This window comes from Pristis pectinata, chromosome 22 (assembly GCF_009764475.1).
Source record: "Pristis pectinata isolate sPriPec2 chromosome 22, sPriPec2.1.pri, whole genome shotgun sequence".
In the NCBI taxonomy this organism is placed as follows: Eukaryota; Metazoa; Chordata; class Chondrichthyes; order Rhinopristiformes; family Pristidae; genus Pristis; species Pristis pectinata.
This window is the reverse complement of record NC_067426.1, coordinates 9,399,182-9,418,149: the sequence shown is the minus strand read 5'-3', so window position 1 is coordinate 9,418,149 and position 18,968 is coordinate 9,399,182. Positions and strand designations below refer to the sequence as shown.

At 41.5% G+C, this 18,968-nt stretch overlaps 1 protein-coding gene across 4 annotated transcripts in view; it reads right to left on the bottom strand.

The window, feature by feature from the left end:
• Positions 1-18,968, bottom strand: part of tmem200b (transmembrane protein 200B) — a 70,156-nt gene that overhangs the window by 37,335 nt on the left and 13,853 nt on the right. For 2 of the 4 annotated variants that reach the window (XM_052036190.1, XM_052036191.1), the window contains 2 exons: positions 18,487-18,574; positions 4,286-9,505 (listed from right to left, as the gene is read on the bottom strand). In XM_052036190.1, coding sequence (XP_051892150.1) covers positions 8,173-9,486 — 1,314 coding nt within the window. In that variant the 5' untranslated portion in view covers positions 9,487-9,505; positions 18,487-18,574 and the 3' untranslated portion in view covers positions 4,286-8,172. Of the gene's footprint in view, positions 1-4,285; positions 9,506-18,486; positions 18,575-18,968 lie in introns of those variants that run through there. The other 2 variants (XM_052036194.1, XM_052036193.1) reach the window with 2 other exon arrangements.

Below are 18,968 nucleotides of genomic sequence, written 5' to 3'. Positions count from 1 at the left end.
CCAAACCCAGATCACAGACACAATCCTCCCCACCACAGAGGACATCTTCAAGAGGCAGTGCCCCAATAAGGCAGCATCCATCATTAAGGACCCTCACCACCCAGGCCATACCCCCTTCATGTTACTACCATCAAGGAGGTGGTACAGGAGCCTGAAGACCCACACTCAACATTTCAGGAACAGCTTCTTCCCCTCCACCATCAGATTTCTGAACAGTCCATGAACTACCTCTTTATTCCTCTTCTGCACTATTTATTTATTTCTGTAGCTTACAGTAACTTTTACATCTTTGTCTTGCACTATAATACTGCCACAAAACAAATTTCATGACCTGATTCCTGTTGTATCCTGAAATCTGTCAATCCCAATTTTGAATGAAATCGATGAGCCACTAGGGTGGTGAATTCCAAAGATTCGCCACCCCCTCAGTGAAGAAATTTCTCTATTTCAATCCTAAATGGCCCACCTCTTATTTTGAAACTATCCCTAGTTCTCATCTTCTCAGCCAGGAGAAGCAAATTGTCGAGTCCCCCACGAATGTCAACTCTCATTCTTCTAAATCTTATACAAAAGAGACTTAATCTACTTGATCTCCTCTCATATGATGGACCTGCCATCCCAGACCCAGTAGCAAGTCTTTGCTGCACTTCCTCTACATCAAGTATATTTAGGTAAGACCACCAATATTGTGTGCTATAATCCAGGTGGGGTTTCACCAAGGCTCTATGAATTTGTAGCAGGACATCTCTACTCAAATCTTGTTGCAGTAACATACAAAAGAGCTGGTCATTGACTTCAGGAAAGGGGGCAGTGTACATGCACCTGTCTACTTCAACAGCGTGGAGGTCAAGAGGGTTCAGAACTTCAAGTATCTGGGAGTGAACATCACCAATAGCCTGTTTTGGTCAAATCATGTAGATGCCACAGCAAAGAAAGCTCACTAGTGCCTCTACTTACTCAGGAGTCTAAAGAAATTTGGTTTCTCCCCTTTGACACTCACCACCTTTTATCAATGCACCATAGAAAGCATCCTATCTGGATGCATCACAGCTTGGTACGGCAACTGCTCTGCCCAGGACCGCAAGAAACTGCAGAGTTGTGGACACAGCCCAGTGCATCACGGAAACCAGCCTCCCCTCCTTGGACTCTGTCTTTACCTCTCGCTGCTTTGGCGAAGCAGCCAGCGTAATCAAAGACCCCACCCACCCAGTACATTCTCTCTTCTGCCATCAGGTAGAGGATACAGGAGCCTGAGGGCACATACCACCAGGCTCAAGGACAGCTTCTACCCCACTGTGATAAGACTATTGAACAGTTCCCTTATACAACGAGATGGACTCTGACCTCACAATCTACCTTGTTGTGACCTTGCACCTTATTGCACTGCACTTTCTCTGTAGCTGTGACATTTTACTCTGTACTGTTATTGTTTTTACCTGTACTACCTCAATGCACTCTGTACTAACTCAATGTAACTGCACTGTGTAATGAATTGACCTGTAGGATCGGTATGCAAGACAAGTTTTTCACCGTACCTCAGTACAAGTGACAATAGTTAACCAATACAGTTTGCCTCCCAAATGCCTGCTGCACCTACATATTATCTTTCAGTGACATCTATACAAGAGCACCCTTTGATCATCCACATTTCCCAATCAGTCAACATTTTAAAAAACTCATTTTCTCTTTCATGCACCAAAGTGAATGACCTCACATTTTTCCACATTATATTCTATCTGCAATGTTATTGCCAATCATTCAGTTTATCTATAACCCTTCCTTTGAAGCCTCTTTGCATCCTCCTCAATACTCACATTCTACTTCAGTTCATGCCATCTACAAATGTAGAACAGTGACATTCAGTCTGCTCAGCCAAATTGTGAATATTTGATGCCTGAGAACCGATTCAGGCAGTACCCAACCTGAGAAGGACATGTTTATTCTTATCCTTTTGCTTTCAGTCTGTTCTGCAATTCTCAATCCATGCCTTGGATATCATGGAAAAGAGAAATTAGATAAGGAGACTTAAGAATAGAAGAACACGCTCATAAGACAAGAAAATGCAACATAACATTCAGTGTCAAAATTTTCATTATATTCCCATGAAAAAAAGGAAAGACATTGCAATGCTGCAAACCTGAAATAAAACCAGAAATTTCTTGAAATGCAGGGCAGGTTCTACAACACCTGAAGTAGACAGAAGATGGGTAAAGGCTTCGACTGTAAATTCAAAAGGTGAACTTGTCTTTTCTACTTGTTAGTTGGTGACAAACCTACTGAGTGTTTAAGCAGTTCATTTTTATGTGCAAGGGGAATGTTCATAAATATGTAAAAATGGTAGTGGTGGTTTTCAGTACTTATAGCATTATCTTTAATATATCCCGTGAAATTTCAGGCTTCATTGTATACTTACATCCATTGTCTATACCATAACTGTACTTCATGGCCATATCATAACCAGCAGATGCTGTCGACCTGATAAGCTCCAAGAGCGAACTTTTACAAGACAATTGTCTGCTGTCTGTTATCTGATGCTTCTTTATCTTGTATATGGGGGCAGACAAACAGATGTTTTGCTGGTGGTGAACTAAGTGCTGATTTCAGACCTATGATTTTAGTGGTTAAGCTCATTTCCCAAATTTGAACATTAAAAAGAAAAATCTACTTTCTCCGCTCCTCTCTAAGGCAGTAAGCTAATTCCTAGATGCAGCTTTCTGCCCACTGCCAGCTTTGCCCCAGTGGATATTTTCCCAACTGTGTTTTTACAGAAGTTGTTCTCAAACTATTTGACTGGCATTACAGCTGGACCTCATGTCATCCTTACCCTTTGTTCACCCCACCCACTTACACTGTGAATGGTGTGCACTTAGTAGTGGAAACTCTGGCTGACAGGTTTTCTTTCTTTAAGTAGGCTAAACCATTCTTTAGGTACTCCAAACCCATTTGTAACACCCCAGGTACTGCCATGACTAAAAGCAACTTGAGAACTTTGGTTCACCAGTATTTCCAACTGAGCATCAAACAAACACCCAGGCAAAGCTCAAATGCAATGTCCATGTGACAGTTCTAATTAATTCAGTTTTATTGTTGTAAAAAAATGTAAGAGCAGAAGTGGTGTGTTTCATAAAACATTCTTTTAGAATTGGATATTTATTTTAAAAAAAGGGTAAAAAAAAATACAGGCCCATGGAGAATGAAGGGGATTGGGTCTAACTGAATAGCAGCTTCTAAGACCCACAAAGGCAAACAAAAATAAATGGGCTTCCTCCGGCATTGTATTATTCAAGGATCTGAGTTGGATCCGGTCATTTTTAATTGCTGTCAGCTTGCCTCGCAAAAATCTTTTGAAGTCCAATTTAAAACACCATATGAAAGTTATATTACTTTGCAACATAATCAACTTGAAAGACCTCCAACTGATTTTTTTCAAAAATGCCAAAAGCCAAGCCCCTATTAAAAGCCAGTGAGATGTAAATTTAAAAGTTATTTTGCTCAAGCTTTAACGAAAGTTTAATCTCCACCACAACGCACAGAACAAAAATTTGAAGAGCTGTGGAGTTAGGGAGAAGGCAACATCATTTGATGTTAAGAGTCCATTGTATTCCCAAGGAAAGAAAGGAAAACATTGCAATGTTTCAAAGCAAAGGAGTCTGGGAACTGAATATGTCATTGTACTTGACATTTCACAAAGGTGTCCAAAAAGGTTGGATGGCTCTGTTAGTAAAGGATGAAATCAGTACAATAGTTGGAAATGAACTGGGCTCAGAAGATCAAGGTGGTATCAACTTGGGTGGAGATGAGAAATAGCAAGAGAGTGGTGTGAGTAGTCTCTGATCTACTAATAATGTAGGCCAGCTTCAGCTTTACCTAACTGCAGCTTATGATACTCAAGAGGAGCCTCTGAACTAAAGCTGCCATGGGGTGAAAAACTACTAAGCCAGTCCACATTGCCTGCATTATTTAACTCTTATTTAAATATGCTAACGCGATGTCCATTTGTGCTTAGTGAGCATCTAATGAGAAATTAGTTGCAAGTCGACAATTGTGTTAAAGTATTTCTTTGCCTCCTCCCAATGCACAATTAGAAATGGGATGGCAGCAGTCAAAAACCAGCCCTGGTGTAATATCCAGTTTTGAATTACTTCTGGTGATACTGGTTTGCAATAACCCATCACCAAACAGACTGCAGAACAATTAAGCATGTTACATTTTTCATTGTTCTATAAACTGCAGATCATATCTGATCCAACAAATACATTTATTGGAAAACTTGTAGCTCATTTATTACACAACCACACCAAAGATATAGAATTCACAAACTGACAAGTTCATCAATTGCACAATTAATATTGGCACATTCTTCCCAAATCGATTCATAATCTGTCAGCTCCTGGTGGATGACTTAGAGAAATGTAAATTTTACAGTATCATTTAACAATTTATAATTACCTGAAAGATAGTTAAGAAATTAGTACAACAATATGAAAAGTAAACTAATTTAAAACAGTTCTAATATCAAAATTTTTTATTCATTGTTTCTACAACTTTACTGATGCAAAGTTATTTTTCCCAACACTCATACAAAATGCTAAGAACATTGAGATACAAGAGAGGTCAGCCTCAAGAGGGAAGTTGTTCCAATTCAAAGATAGTTTGAGGACCAAGGAATACAGATTTAAATTTCTAGGCAAAAAAAGACATGGAATTTTTTTAAACTCAGAAACTTATGATCTTGAATTTATTAACTGAAGAGATGATGGAAACAGCATTAACAAGGACTTTCAAACGGAAATTAGGTAGGCTCTTGAGGGACAATAATCAGGAGGAGAAAGAACAGGGGAATGGAGGCAGGACTCCATTAGGTAGGCTCTTTTCAGAGGCAGGACAGAATTGATGGGCTAGAGTTAGAGCAATTCTTTGATTCAATTATGAGAAAATGACCTTTTCCTCACATTTTAGTGATAATTCTTATTTTATTACCTGTGTGTTTTTTTTTAATAAATAAAAAGGAACTAACCCACTATTTTCCAAGCCAGAGAAATGGATAAGCATCTTACTTCTGGGTATCCAGCACTCCCAGTGCATCTATTTGCAGCTTTATGCGTTAATACAGCACCGGATTTATTTTCCTCCTTGAGGGGGCCACTCTCTGAGATGGTTGGCTGGCATGAAAATCCAGCAGGATAGAACATGCCATGATTCCTGTTGTTTAACTCAGCATTTGCATTGCCACTTTGACAATAAGTCCAATTCCATTAAACCTACCACAATCAGCTGGGCAAACTGAGATGACTGCTTGCGCCTGCATTAAATGGAAATGAACCCATATGCCTGAAGCTCCAGGGGACCATTCTTCTAACAGCAGGAGAACACTCAAGAACCTCAAAGTATCCAGGATTGTGGGGAGATGCAGGGGGCCATGTAGTGGTAATGGATATCTGCATAAATATAGGTGTATCTTGGGTAAATGTGACTCTTGTTAAATGCCCCAAAGTGATATCAGAGCCATAAAACTTTAATGTGGCCTCTCTGGTCCTCTGTGGGTTTACCTCAGATTCCAACCACGAAGGTTATCGAGGCTTTTATATTTAAAGCAAGTGATATGTATTGGTACCATTCTTCAAACACATTCTCATACCTAAAGCATGCAGTATAAATTTTTGCATCAGAAGTCCCAAAGGCAGTAACATGATAATAAATCACTTAATAATAATAGTCTTGCCTCACTTTTATTCTGAGTATGTATTAAAACTAAATGTAGTTACTCAACACCATTAGCATTTACTTGGGCCTGGTACCAGCTTTGCTACTGAGGACCACAAAACAAGAGATGAAAAGTTCATAGAAGGTTGGAGTAATACACAACTGAAACAAGATTTTAAAAAAACCCTCACACTTAATGTCAAAGTTCTCTTTCAGATACAGTAGCTGAAAAGAAATTTTCATTTCCCCTTCCATTTCACTCAGTACACAGCATTCGGAGCCGAAACAATTGTCTGACAATGATTTGAAGCAGATGATTGGCTCATTTGTAACAAATGTTGAGTAAAACGGTGAGAATTTGCTTTACAGCTGGATTTTTTTTTGAAAACTTTGTTCAAACTGCAATAATTAACAAAGAGACTGAGTGGAGGTGATTCACATGATTGGATGCATGCTCAAGGTAATTTTCCAGTGTGTTATGGGTATTACACCAAATATTTGAATTTGATGGGTTGAAAAAAAAATTACCATTTGGTAAATGCCATTCTAAAGCAAATGTGTCATGAAACTGAAAAATAAAGTGTTTTGGCCATATAAAAAGATACATTTTAATGAAGGTTCACTGAAAATATACAAGTCCTTAATTTGTTCTCAAATAACACTAACTAATAGACTTGACATTTAGCTGGTTGACGGTTCAGCCAATGAGTCAATAAATTTGGTGCAGCACAGTAATGTAGCGGTTAGTGCAATGCTATTACAGCACCAGTGATCAGGGTTCAATTCCCACTGCTGCCTGTAAGGAGTTTGCACGTTCTCCCTGTGACTGTGTGGGTTTCCTCCAGGTGCTCCAGTTTCCTCCCACATTCCCAATATGTACAGGTTAGTAGGCTAGCATGGGTGTAATTGGGCAGCGTGGGCTCATTGGGCCGGAAGGGCCCATTACCGTGCTATATAAATAGTTTTAAATGTAACCAATTATACACATCCAAGATTTTGGTTGAAGTATTTTTCTTAAAATATGTTGGGATTAGGTGCTGGGATCTGTACTCTGCATGTTATTGTTCCATGGCCAAGTAATGGGCTTTGGTTTGTGTACCTTGGAAAATACTGTCACAATTTTGAACACAGCCTTTATGTAAAACGTTCCTGTGTAAGAGAAGTACCCATCATATCGTTCTACCCCCACCACTTACATCAAACGTTAAAAGAAACCCATTGTCTTATTTCAAAACCCTGAGAAGCATCAATTAACGTTGATGCCTGGGACCAGTGAGAGCCCATCATCTCTTTTTGATTCACCTGTCCAAACTGAAGTACGTACCAAAAAAACAAAACAAATGCAATGTTTTCATTAACCTTGTAGAAATAACATGGCGTTCTTTCTAGTGCTTTCAAAATAGTACAGCAATTATAGTTGTAGGTAGGTTTGGAGGAGACTTCAGAGGTGAAATTGGCAAGGAAGAGATGTCTATTGTCAGCTCCAGGGTATGGTGTGAAGACAGTGGAAAGATCTCACTGGAGAAATGGGGCAAAGGAAGATTTTTTCCCCATGAAGCGTGTGTTCGAAGCAGAGGATATGTGTGGAAACAGCACTACAGGAGATTACTGAAGCTGGAAGGGGGAAGACTCATGATTAGTGCAAATGAAGATGATGAGTCAATGTATTGGAAATAAGGAGGCGATGAGTACTGGCAAGAAAATGGAGAAGTCAGTGTGAGAAAGGAGGTGAAAGTGTGTTAAATTACTCCAGCAGAAAAGTACTGGAAACAACTGAGCAGAGTGTTCAGCAGTCTAGGAAGGGTCAAAAGCAAAATTTGACTTATAGCATCAAGAGAGGATTCTGACATATGGCAAAGATACAAGTAATTGATTTTCGCACTGGATTGAATGTTAATTAGAATTGAGTTCACGTACAATCTGGGAAGGGACAACAAATGTTATGACCAAGGAATGGATTATGCGGGCAGAGCCCAACACTGTAACTTCAGCATTAATAGTGCAAACATTCTCTTACTCATGATTTGATTTTAAGGAAGCACTTGCAGAGATAGTCCACTCAGAATATACTGTACATGGTGCTGAGACCATGTTATCAATGGGTAGCTTGGAGACAAAAGATGATGACCATGTGGGATAGGTAAAGAATCCACTACAAGAGAAATGGGGATGACACAGAGGCAAGTTATTTAGCTAGGAAGTCCACCAAGTCAGGACCGGTTAAGAATTAGACTTGTGCAAAAGACTAACACTGCTCTCTACAATTCAAAATGAAAGGAAGTAATTATTACAACAACCAAAGTAGGAGCAATATTTTTGCAAATTGTTTACTATCTGTTAACCACATTTTCAGTTGATTGCATCAGGTTTATTTCAGAAATTGCAGCTGGATAAATATTTTAAACCATTTCACATTTCTAACTCCTGTATTTCATTTACAGCCACCATATTCTTTTAATTCCTCTGTTCCTAAAGGTTCTGCTCTTCACTTGCATACTCACGTTCAATCTGTTCAAGTAATCTGTCCACACTGTCTTCTCGGTTTTCCAGCTTCAGATACTTTTTTATGTAACTGCAATCCAAACGTGGCCAACTCCTATGCTGCCTTTCTTTTTTTTGTTCACTGAGCTTGTCTGCATTCTTCCCAAGGTCAAATGACTTGGAATAACTGCATAATGTGTGAAGTTGCATGTCTGAAGCATATGCTTTCCTGGTGACTCCTGAAGACAATAACTTTCCAATAAGTCTGGTGGAAAAGGATTCGCACTGCAAGGGATGGTCCACGTCCATAATGCTAGGAGCATCATCAGCACTACGAATGCTACCAGACCGAATGTATCCATGGTTCTGCAGCTTGCTTAGGTCTTCAGTGGACATCATGACCACTGGCTGCCCAAGCTCAATGTCTTCTACCACAGCAGTAATAACCGGAGTGTCAATGACGCAGTTGTTGAGTTTAATAACTGGTAATATCACTGAGGTGGAAACTGAAGAATCATTGCCACAATTCAAAGGCACATTAAGGTTTCCTTCACTGGAGTTACACGAGTCTGATTCCACACTACAAAGGGAAACGGATGGAGAAGGTCTTTTGTGATGCAGTAGTTGAGCAGTCACATTACATTTAACAGACTTGTGACAATCTACCCATTTTTCTGCAGTCAGAGAGCATTTACGACCATGAGTTGCACTGCAACCTTCTTCAATAGCACAGCACTGTTCTAAGCATCTAAAACTGGTTTCGATGGAGGATGAAGTGGGATGGTGCTGAATCCTTTCTGGTTCATTATTCTCTTCATTGAAAATCTGATCAGCTGTGGAATAAATATTTCCCTGCGCTAAAAGTTTAGTTTCCCTATCGCGATTTTCATGTAACACCGTGTTTGCACAGATGAATATGAATAATCCAATGCCCATAATCAGTGGGCCAATTAATTTCAGCTTTTCATTCTTCTGCACAGGTTGGGACTGAAGCCTCACCCTCGCACGTTGAGTCTCAACAGCCGATTCACTATTATTTGTTTGTTGTTGATTCACTGACACCCGAGAATTGTGTTTATGTGGCCAATAGCCAACAACTGCTATAGCAATACCCACCATGACAATCAACAGGCCTAATATAATGAAAAGCCCAGCAGGAGATCGCATATTAAGTTTTCCTTTAACATTTTTATCATCTCTGGAAATACAATTTGCTCTTGATGCTTTACCACGCGAGTCTGTACTGGACTGGCTGAAGTTCTTGTGGCTCTTTATAGCTGGGTTGTTTTCTGTGCTCATCATTGCAAGAGTTTTGGTTTCACTTAAAACAGAATGAGAAAGTTATTTTAAAAAGAGAAACTGCTTAATACAAAGAGACATTTGCACACATTTACAAATATTCTCTCTCATTTGTTCTCTTGCCCACTTCTGCTTTTCAGATGGAAGGGGGAAAAAAAAATCAAATCTTTTTTTAAAATCCACAGCAGTCCACAAATGCTCACATGTAGCCACGTGATTTGGAACAGATGAGTAACACGAGAAGCATCATCCATGCAGAGAAAAGATAGGAAAGTAACCACAATATAAATGCTAGTGGAAGAATTACGAAAATGGATGTAAATACAGAACCAAATGAGTTGAAGGACCAGGCTCAGAAATTAACCTGTAATATTTTAGTAAATATTGAAAACTATCAAAAAGCTTTTCATTCAAACAAGTTCCATTTATTTGGCAGCTTTAGTGCAGTAAGCATTCCAAGATATTTCACTGAAACTTTATCAAACAAATTTGCCATTGAGCCACAAAAGCATACAGCACATCAAACCTAGGTAGCACAGAGAGTAGAACTGCTGCTGCACAGCTCCAGTGATCTGGGTTCAGTCCTGACCTCAGATGCTGCCTGTATGGAGTTTGCACGTTCTCCCCATGACCATGTGAGTTCTCCCACATCACAGAGACATGCAGGTTGGTAGGTTAATGGGCCACCTGTAAATATGTCCCCCATGAGTGGTAGAATCTGAGGATAGAGGTTGATGGGAACATGGGGAGAATAAAATGGGATTAATATAGGTGCTTGATGGTTGGCACAGACCTGGTGGGCTGAATGGCCTGTTTCCTTGCTGGATGACTCCATGACTAAGTTTTAACAAACATTTTAAAATGCAAGAGGCAGATGGGAAAGCCAGAGTTTGGGGACAAGACAGTGAAGGCCTCAGTCCCTGTGGTTGGGCAATGAAAATTGTGATTACACAAGTGGTTTGAATTGACCTGTTCAGATATAGAGGTACAATGAATCAACAACAAACAACGCAAAAAAAATACATTCTGGCTGATAATGGCTGACATCCTGCAGTCAATTGGGAAAGTACTAGAACACAAGAAAATAGAAACAGGAAGGTGCATCAGGCCCCTCAAACCTACTCCGCCATTCAATATGATCATAGCTGATCTATAATGGCCTCAACTCCATTTACCTCCTTAGTGTAAAAGAGGATAAATGGGGCAGAGTTTGTTAGGATTGTCCAGGAAGGATTCCTGACACAGTATGTGGACAGGCCGACTAGAGGAGAGGCCAATCTGGACCTGGTACTAGGCAATGAGCCTGATCAGGTTTCAGATCTCTCGGTGGGAGAGCATCTTGAAGACCATAACTCCTTGACCTTTACCATAGCCTTGGAGAGGGATAGGAGCAGATGATATGGGAAAGTATTTAACTGGAGGAGGGGGAATCATGATACTATTAGGCAGGAACTTGGGAGCATAAATTGGGAACAGATGTTCTTGGGGAAGCGCACAGCAGAAATGTGGAGGTTGTTTAGGGAGTACTTGTATGGTATTCTGCATAGGTTTGTCCCACTGAGGCAGGGTAAGGATGGTAGAGACGACAGGAAGAAAGAAGTTTACCTCAGGTTTGGAAAGCAAGGATCAGACATGGCTCAAGAGAGTTACAAGGTATCCAGGAGGGAGCTTAAGAATGGACTTAGGAGAGCTAGAAAGGGCATGAGAAGGATTAAGGAAAACCCCAAGGCATTCTACACTTATGTGAAAAATAGTGGAATGACTAGAGAGTGAGGGTAGGATGGATCAGGGATAAAAGAGGAGACATGTGCCTGGAGTCAGAAGTGGTAGGGGAGGTCCTTAATGAATACTTAGCTTCAGAATTCACCAGTGAGAGAGACCTTGACGTTTGTGAGGATGGCGTACAACAGGCTGATACACTAGGGCATGTCATGTCGACGTGAGGAAAGAGGATATGCTGGAACTTTTGAAAAACATTAGGATAGATAAGTCACTGGGGCCAGACAGGATATATCCAAGGCTTTACAGGAAGCGAGGGAAGAGATTGTTGTGCATTTGGTGACTATCTGCGCGTCCTCACTGGCCACAGGAGTAGTGCTGGATGATTGAACAGTGGCAAATGTTGTTCCTTTGTTCAAGAAAGGGAATAGGGATAACCCTGGGAATTACAGGCCAGTGAGTCTTACTTCAGTGGTGGGCAAATTACTGGAGATTCTTAGTGACAGGATTTATGGGCATTTGGAGAAGCACAGGCTGATTTGGGACAGTCAGCATGGCTTTATGAGGGGCAGGTCGTGCATCACAAGCTGGATTGAATTCTTTGAGGATGTGACAAAGCACATTGATGAAGCAGAGTAGTGGATGTGGTGTACATGGATTTTAGTAAGGCATTTGATAAGGCTCCTCATAGAAAGCTCATTCAGAAAGTCAGGAGGCATGGGATCCAGCGAAACTTGGCTGTGTGGATTCAGAATTGGCTCACCAATAGAGGACAGAGGGTGGTTGTAGATGAAGCGTATTCTGCCTGGAGGTCGGTGACCAGTGGTGTTCCACAGGGATCTGTTGTGGGACCCCTGCTCTTTGTGATTTTTATAAATGACTTGGACGAGGATGTGGAAGGGTGGGTTGGTAAGTTTGCAGATGACATGAAGGTTGGTGGTGTTGTGACTAGTGTAGAAGGTTGCTATAGATTACAACAGGATAGTGATAGAATGCAGACCTGGGCTGAGAAGTGGCAGATGGAGTTCAATCCAGATAAGTGTGAAGTGATACACTTTGGGAGATCGAATTTGAAGACAGAATACAAGGTTACTGGCAGGACTCTTAGCAGTGTGGAGGAACAGAGGGATCTTGGGGTCCACGTCCATAGATCTCTCAAGGTTGCCGCGCACATTGATAGTGTTAAGAAGGGTACAGTGTGCTGGCCTTCATTAGTCGGGATACTGAGTTCAAGACCCATGAGGTAATTTTGTAGCTCAATAAAACACTGGTTAGACCACACTTGGAGTATTGTGTTCAGTTCTGGTCGCCTCGGTATAGAAAGGATGTGGAAGCTTTAGAGAGGGTGCAGAGGAGATTTACCAGGATGTTGCCTGGATTGGAGAGCATATATTGAGGATAGGTTGAGTGAGCTAGGGCTTTTCTTTGGAGAGGAGATGGATGAGAGGTGACTTGATAGAGGTATACAAGATGATAAGAGGCATAGATCGAGTGGACTGTCAGAGACTTTTTCCCCCAGAGTGAAAATGGCTAACACAAGGGGGTATAATTTTAAGTTGATTGCAGGAAGATATTGGGGGGGGGGGGGGGGGGGGGGGGGGGGGGTGGGGGGGGGGGTGGTGGTGGATGTCAGAGGTAGTTTACTTTACACTGAGTTTCGTGTGTACGTGGAACTCACTGCCGGCAGAGGTGGTGGAGGTAGATATATTAGGAACATTCAAAGAGACTCTTAGATAGGCACATGAATGATAGAAAAATGCAGGAGTATGTGGGAGGAAAGGGTTAGATAGATCTCAGAGCAGGATCAAATGTCGGCACAACATCGTGGGCCAAAGGGCCTGTACTGTGCTGTTATGTTCCATGTTCCTCTTCTGTGCCATTTCTTCATCCCCTCTATTCCTCAATATATCAAATATTTATCCACCTCTACTTTAAGTACTTCTAACAACCTAGCTTCCACCACCCCAAGGCAGAGAATTCCAGAGGTTAACCACCCACTGCGGGAAGAAACTTCTATGTACCTTACTTTTAAAACATCTCAACATCTACCCTGCCAAGCCCGCTTGGGATCATATACGTTTGAATGAGGTTTCTCCTTTTTCTCTAAACTCCAAGGAACACATTCAGCTTCTCTTGGTAGGACAACCCTCTCAACCCAGGAACTAGCCTGGGGAATCTCCTTTGTACTGCCCCCAAGGTTACTCTATTTTTTTTTGTAGGTAAGGGATCCAAAACTGTACGCAGTATTCCAGGTGAAGCCCTGTACAATTGCAACAAAACCTCTCCATTTTTAAACTCCAACCCCTTTGTAATGAATGCCAAAATGCCATCTTGTTGGACCATCTTGCTGGACCATCTTGCTAGCTTTTTGTGATTTGTGCACCAGAAATACCTGGATCCCTCTGAACACTCACTTGCAGTTTCTCTCCATTTAAATAATAATCTGCCTTTTGATTTCTCTTAATCATGACCTCATACTTCCCCACATTAAACTCCATTTGCTAGTCTTTTGCCCACTCAATCAATCCATCTATATCCCATTGCAGAAGCACAGCACCTTTCTCTCAACATACCCTTCCACCTGTTTTCGTATCATCAACAAATTCTGAAATCTTACACACTGTTCTTTCCTCCAGGTCATTCATGTAAATAGTGAACAGCTGCAGGCCAAGAACTGATCCCAGCAGTACTCCACTAGTTACCTCCACATTTATTCCAACTCTTTTTCTCCACCCCTCCCCCCCCATTGCAACAGCCAGATTCCAATCCATTCTAACACCCTTCCTCTGATACCATGAGTATTTCATTTATACGCCAGCCTTTTATGTGGTACCACGTTAAATACCTTTTAGAAATCTAAATAAACTGCATCTACAGATTCCCCTCTATCAACTCTCCCTGTTACATCCTTAAAGAATTTGTGCATATTTGTCAAACACAATTTATCTTTCATAAAACCATATTGACTAGGTTTAATTATATTCAGCTTTCCTGAATAATTACTGTTTTCCTCTTTGATTATTGACTCTAGCATCTTGCCAATTAAAGCTGTTAAACTAACTGGCCTGTATTTCCTTGGCATCTGCTTTTCTTTTTTTTAAAAAAACATAGGAGTCACATTAGTAGTTTAATCAACCTTCTGGTACCCTCCTGGAGTTTAGTAAGTTATTGAAAATTTCAGCCAATGGGTCCACTATCCCTGTAGCCACTTCCTTTAAAATCCTAGCATGCGGTCCATCGAGTTCTGGTGACTTGTCTAGCTTTAGCTCCCACCCCGAGTTTCCCCAATATCTTATCCCTTTATCTGTTGTGTTTTAAAACCAAAAAGTCAGGGTATGTATGGTTCCACTCAATCACTGTTTGTGTTACCTAGTTGGAAGGGAATAGCTGTACAGAGATCAAACAATCCAAGAACAGATTTCATAACAAAAGCACAGCCAAAAATAATCATTAATAATGACTAGAATTAGTCACTGTGAAGGGAAAAGTGATTGCAGATGTATTTGAGAACCCAATGGCACAACTTTGTGCCCAAGGAAAAGTTTCTGGAATAAAATCCTGTCCCTAAATCTAAATTTGGAACAACAATGGTTAGGAGGTTGTTGGGTAAATATTCTGCTCTTCTAGTCTAGGCAAGGGAATCCTTGCTGATTACCACCTAATCGATCACTACTCCTCTGCATTAAGCACCACTAGGAAGAAGTTCAGAGGACACCAGGGCACAAGATGCACTCTGGGTAAGGACTTCAATATCTATCATGAAGAACAGCTCAGTAAATTACCAGTGAACGAGTCCTGCAGCAGATGGTAAGGGAACCAACACGAGGAATCAGAATCATATAGCACGGAAACAGGCCCTCTCACCCCACCTCATCCACACCAACTGTGATGCCAATCCAAGCTAATCCAATTTGCCCACATTCCCATTTCCCTCTACTCCTCTCCTAACCATGTATCTGTCCAAATGCCTTTTAAAGTTCTACTTTTATCTGCCTCCACTACTTCATCTAGCAGCTTGTTCCAGATATTCACCACACGCTCTGTGTGAAACATACCCCTCTGATCTCCTTTAACTTTTTCCCCTCTCACCTTAAACCTGTACCCTCTAGCTCTGCACTCCTTGGACCTGGGAAAAAGATTCTGACCATCTATCCTAGCTATGCCACTCATAATTTTAATCAGCCTCTGCAAGGTCTCCCCTCAGCCTGAGAATAAGACCAGCCTATCCAATCTCTTCTCTTACAAGTACAACCCTCCATTCCAGGCAACATCCAGGTACATCTCTTCTGTGCTCTCTCTATTGCTACCACTTCCTTCCTGTAGTGTTGTGACCAGAACTGCACATAATACTCTAAGTGCAGTCTAACCAATGTCCTGTACAACTGCAACATGATGCTCCAACTCTTATACTCAATGCCTCAGCCTATGAAGGCAAGCATATCAAATGCATTTTTCCACTACCCTATGTACCCACGTTGACACTTCCAGGGAGCTATGGACTTGCACCCCAAGCTCTGTGTGCCAACTATCCTAAGGTCCCTGCCATTTCGCGTGTATGTGCTACCAGAATTTGACCTATCAAAGTGCATTACCTCCCACTTGTCTCAATTAAATCTGATTTGCCATTGTTCCGCTGAACTTTCCAGGTGATCTACATCCCAATGTAACCTTGGACAACCGTCTTTGCTGTCTATGACTCCACCAATTTTCATGCTGTCTGCAAACTTACTAATCATACCCCTAGAGTCTCATCCAAGTTAAATGACAAAGGTCAAAGATCCCAGGACCACTCTATGATACACCAATTATTATACATTTCCAATCAGAAAAAACACCCATCCACACTACCCTCTGCCTATACCACCCAGTCAATTTCCAATCTAGTGTGCCAAATCACTTTATGTCTGTTGTGCCTCAATCTTCTGGACCAGTCTACCATGTGGGACCTTTTGAAAAGACAAAGTCCACTTAAACTATGTCCACTTAAATTCTACCCTCAATTTTCCTAGTCATCTCATCAACAATTCAGATTGGAGACATGATCTGCTTTGCACAAAACCATGCTGACTCCTCCTAATCAGTACCTGCCTTACCAAGTGAAACTAAATCCTGTCCCTCAGGATCTTCTCCAATAACTTCCCTGCCACAGACGCAAGGCTCACCAGCCTCTAGTGTCTAGGCTTGCCCCTACTGCCCTTTCTGAACATTAGTTCTCCAGTCTTCTGGTACCTCACTCATAGCTAATGAAGATGCAAAAATCTCCATCAGAGCCCCAGCGATCTCCTCCCTTGCTTTGATTAGCATCTTGGGATAGATCCCGTCAGACAACCTTAATGTGCTCCAATATTTCAAGCACTTCCTCCTTCTGATACAGATGTGCTCCAGAATATCAGCGTACTCCTCCCTTAATTCTCCAGCTTCCACATTCTTCACCTTTGTTCATATCCCCTGGCTCCACACATAGATTACCCCTCTGGTCCCCATTCCTTCCTTAGCTACCCTCTTGCTCCTAATGTACTTATAAAAACGTTTTAGGATTCTCCTTCATCCTACTTGCCAAGGTCATTTCGTGGCCCTTTTTTGCCCTGCTAATTTCTTTCAACTGTTTTCTCATTAATCCCTTATAAACCACAAATGACTCATTCAATACCAATTTCTTATATCTGACATATGCTTCATTTTGTTCCCTATTCAAACCTTCAATATCCTTCATTAACCAGGGTTACCTAAACTTACCACCTTTGCCTCTTACCCTTACAAGAACATGTACTATCTCACTTTTAAACGCCTCCCACTTACAAGAGGATGTATTCCCCATAGCAACTGCTCCTAGTCTACCTCTCTCAAGCACAACGAAGTCCACCTCCCTCCAGTTTAGGGCCCTAACTCAAGGGCCAACTTTTATCTTTTTCCACGACTACCTTGAAGTTTACCAAACAGTCACCATTCCCAAAGGGTTCCTCCAGACACTTCAGTCACTTGCTCATCCTCATACTGTAAGGTCAAGTACAGACCCCTCCTTTGTTGGACTCTTTAAATACTTCAGAAAACCCTCCTGACTGCAGGAGAGAATGAACCTGAACAAAGACCAATGTGATCTCTTCCTCACCACCCACCAGCCATGGATGCACTTGTAATCTGTCAGCGCTTTTTAAGCCCTACTTGCATGAAGAAACTCTCAAGTCCTTACAAATTCAGCTATGAATAAGCACTTCAAAATATAACATAAATCATGTTCCAAAATTATACTTTAAAAATGACAGAATTTTGACATTTATTAACTGAAACCAGCAAAATATAAATTTTAATCAATTTCTGCATTCATTATTAACATTTAACATTACAACATTATGCATGATGACACATCCTTAATATTATTATGTTTTAATTGCTGGACAGCCAAAAAAATTGAGAGATTGGACCCGAAAGAGGAATACAAAATTACTGAGAGGCATAGATGGGGTAGATGGTGTAAATCTTTTCATCATGGCAGAGGTGACCAAGACCAGAGGAGCAAGAGGTTTAGAGGGGATCTGGAGGAAGACTTTTTTTTCCCCACCAGAAGGTTGGTTACAATCTGAACACTGTCCGAGTTGCTGGAGGATTTGGACAAGCACATAAATTATCAAGGCAGAGTAGGCTATGTATCGTGCTGGTAAATGGGATGAGTATAGACAGGTACTCAGTGGTTGGCATAGGTGTGGTGGGCCTTTTCTGTGCTGCATTCCTTGGTCTCTAGGACTATGCCTATATTTATGAAGGCAAGAGAGGGAAGCAAAGGATGGGACCAGGGAGGGAAGGAGGGGGATGGTGGACAGAAAAGGGGCATAGCAAGGAGAAAGAGTGGGATGGATATATTAGTCCCAAGTCAGTGGCAGGAGAGCAGGCAGTAAATCAAACCAAGTCCTGGCTTTCAATCCAAGAATCTGAATCCTGTATCATTATCTAGATATCAGGGTTCAACATCCACCCCCTCCACCACTCTTGCCCTCTCCCCCCAATCTCACCCTAATCACACCCCTGCCCACCACCTCCCTAATCTCACCCCCTGCCACCACCTCCCTGTCCCCCTTTCACCAATCCTCCCATCTACAAAATGCAATGCTGTTGCCAGCCTTGACTTTTCCAACAGTAGCCTATGAATTCTACCACCAAACACAAGGGCTTCAGGGGCATGGGAACATCACCACCCACAGGTTCCCCTTCAAGCCGCACATTATTGTGACTCAGAAATACACCATTGTTCCTTCATGGTCACTGGGTCTAAATCCTTGAACTCCTTACCCAATAGCACCATGGGAACACCTTCACCAGACTGCAGCACATCCCCTCCTTTGCATGGGCAATTGGGGATGGACAATAAATGCTGATCCTGAAAAATGAAGGAGAAAATTATTCAAGTCCAAGATAAATTTGTGGACTGTACAGAAGTCAAGAGTTATGGAGAACAGGTAAGAAAATTAAACTGAGGCTAAGATCAGATCTTATTGAGCAGGCTTAAGGCTACTTCCTATTTTTTTCCTTATGACCTACCCAGTGGAATAGCAGATTTTTAATTCTCTCCCACATTATCCTCCCATCGCCTATCTTCATCTGGCACATCCACCACTCCCCATTCAAGCATCGGATCCTAGCCTCATGTTCACTCCCTTCACCCCAGCCCAGCATTGCTAACTTTGACTGCCTGGGATTCCCTCTATAGTTCTCTCTCTCCTGATATAGCTCCATACTACTTTGAAAACCTATTATTCCCCCCTACACTTTTG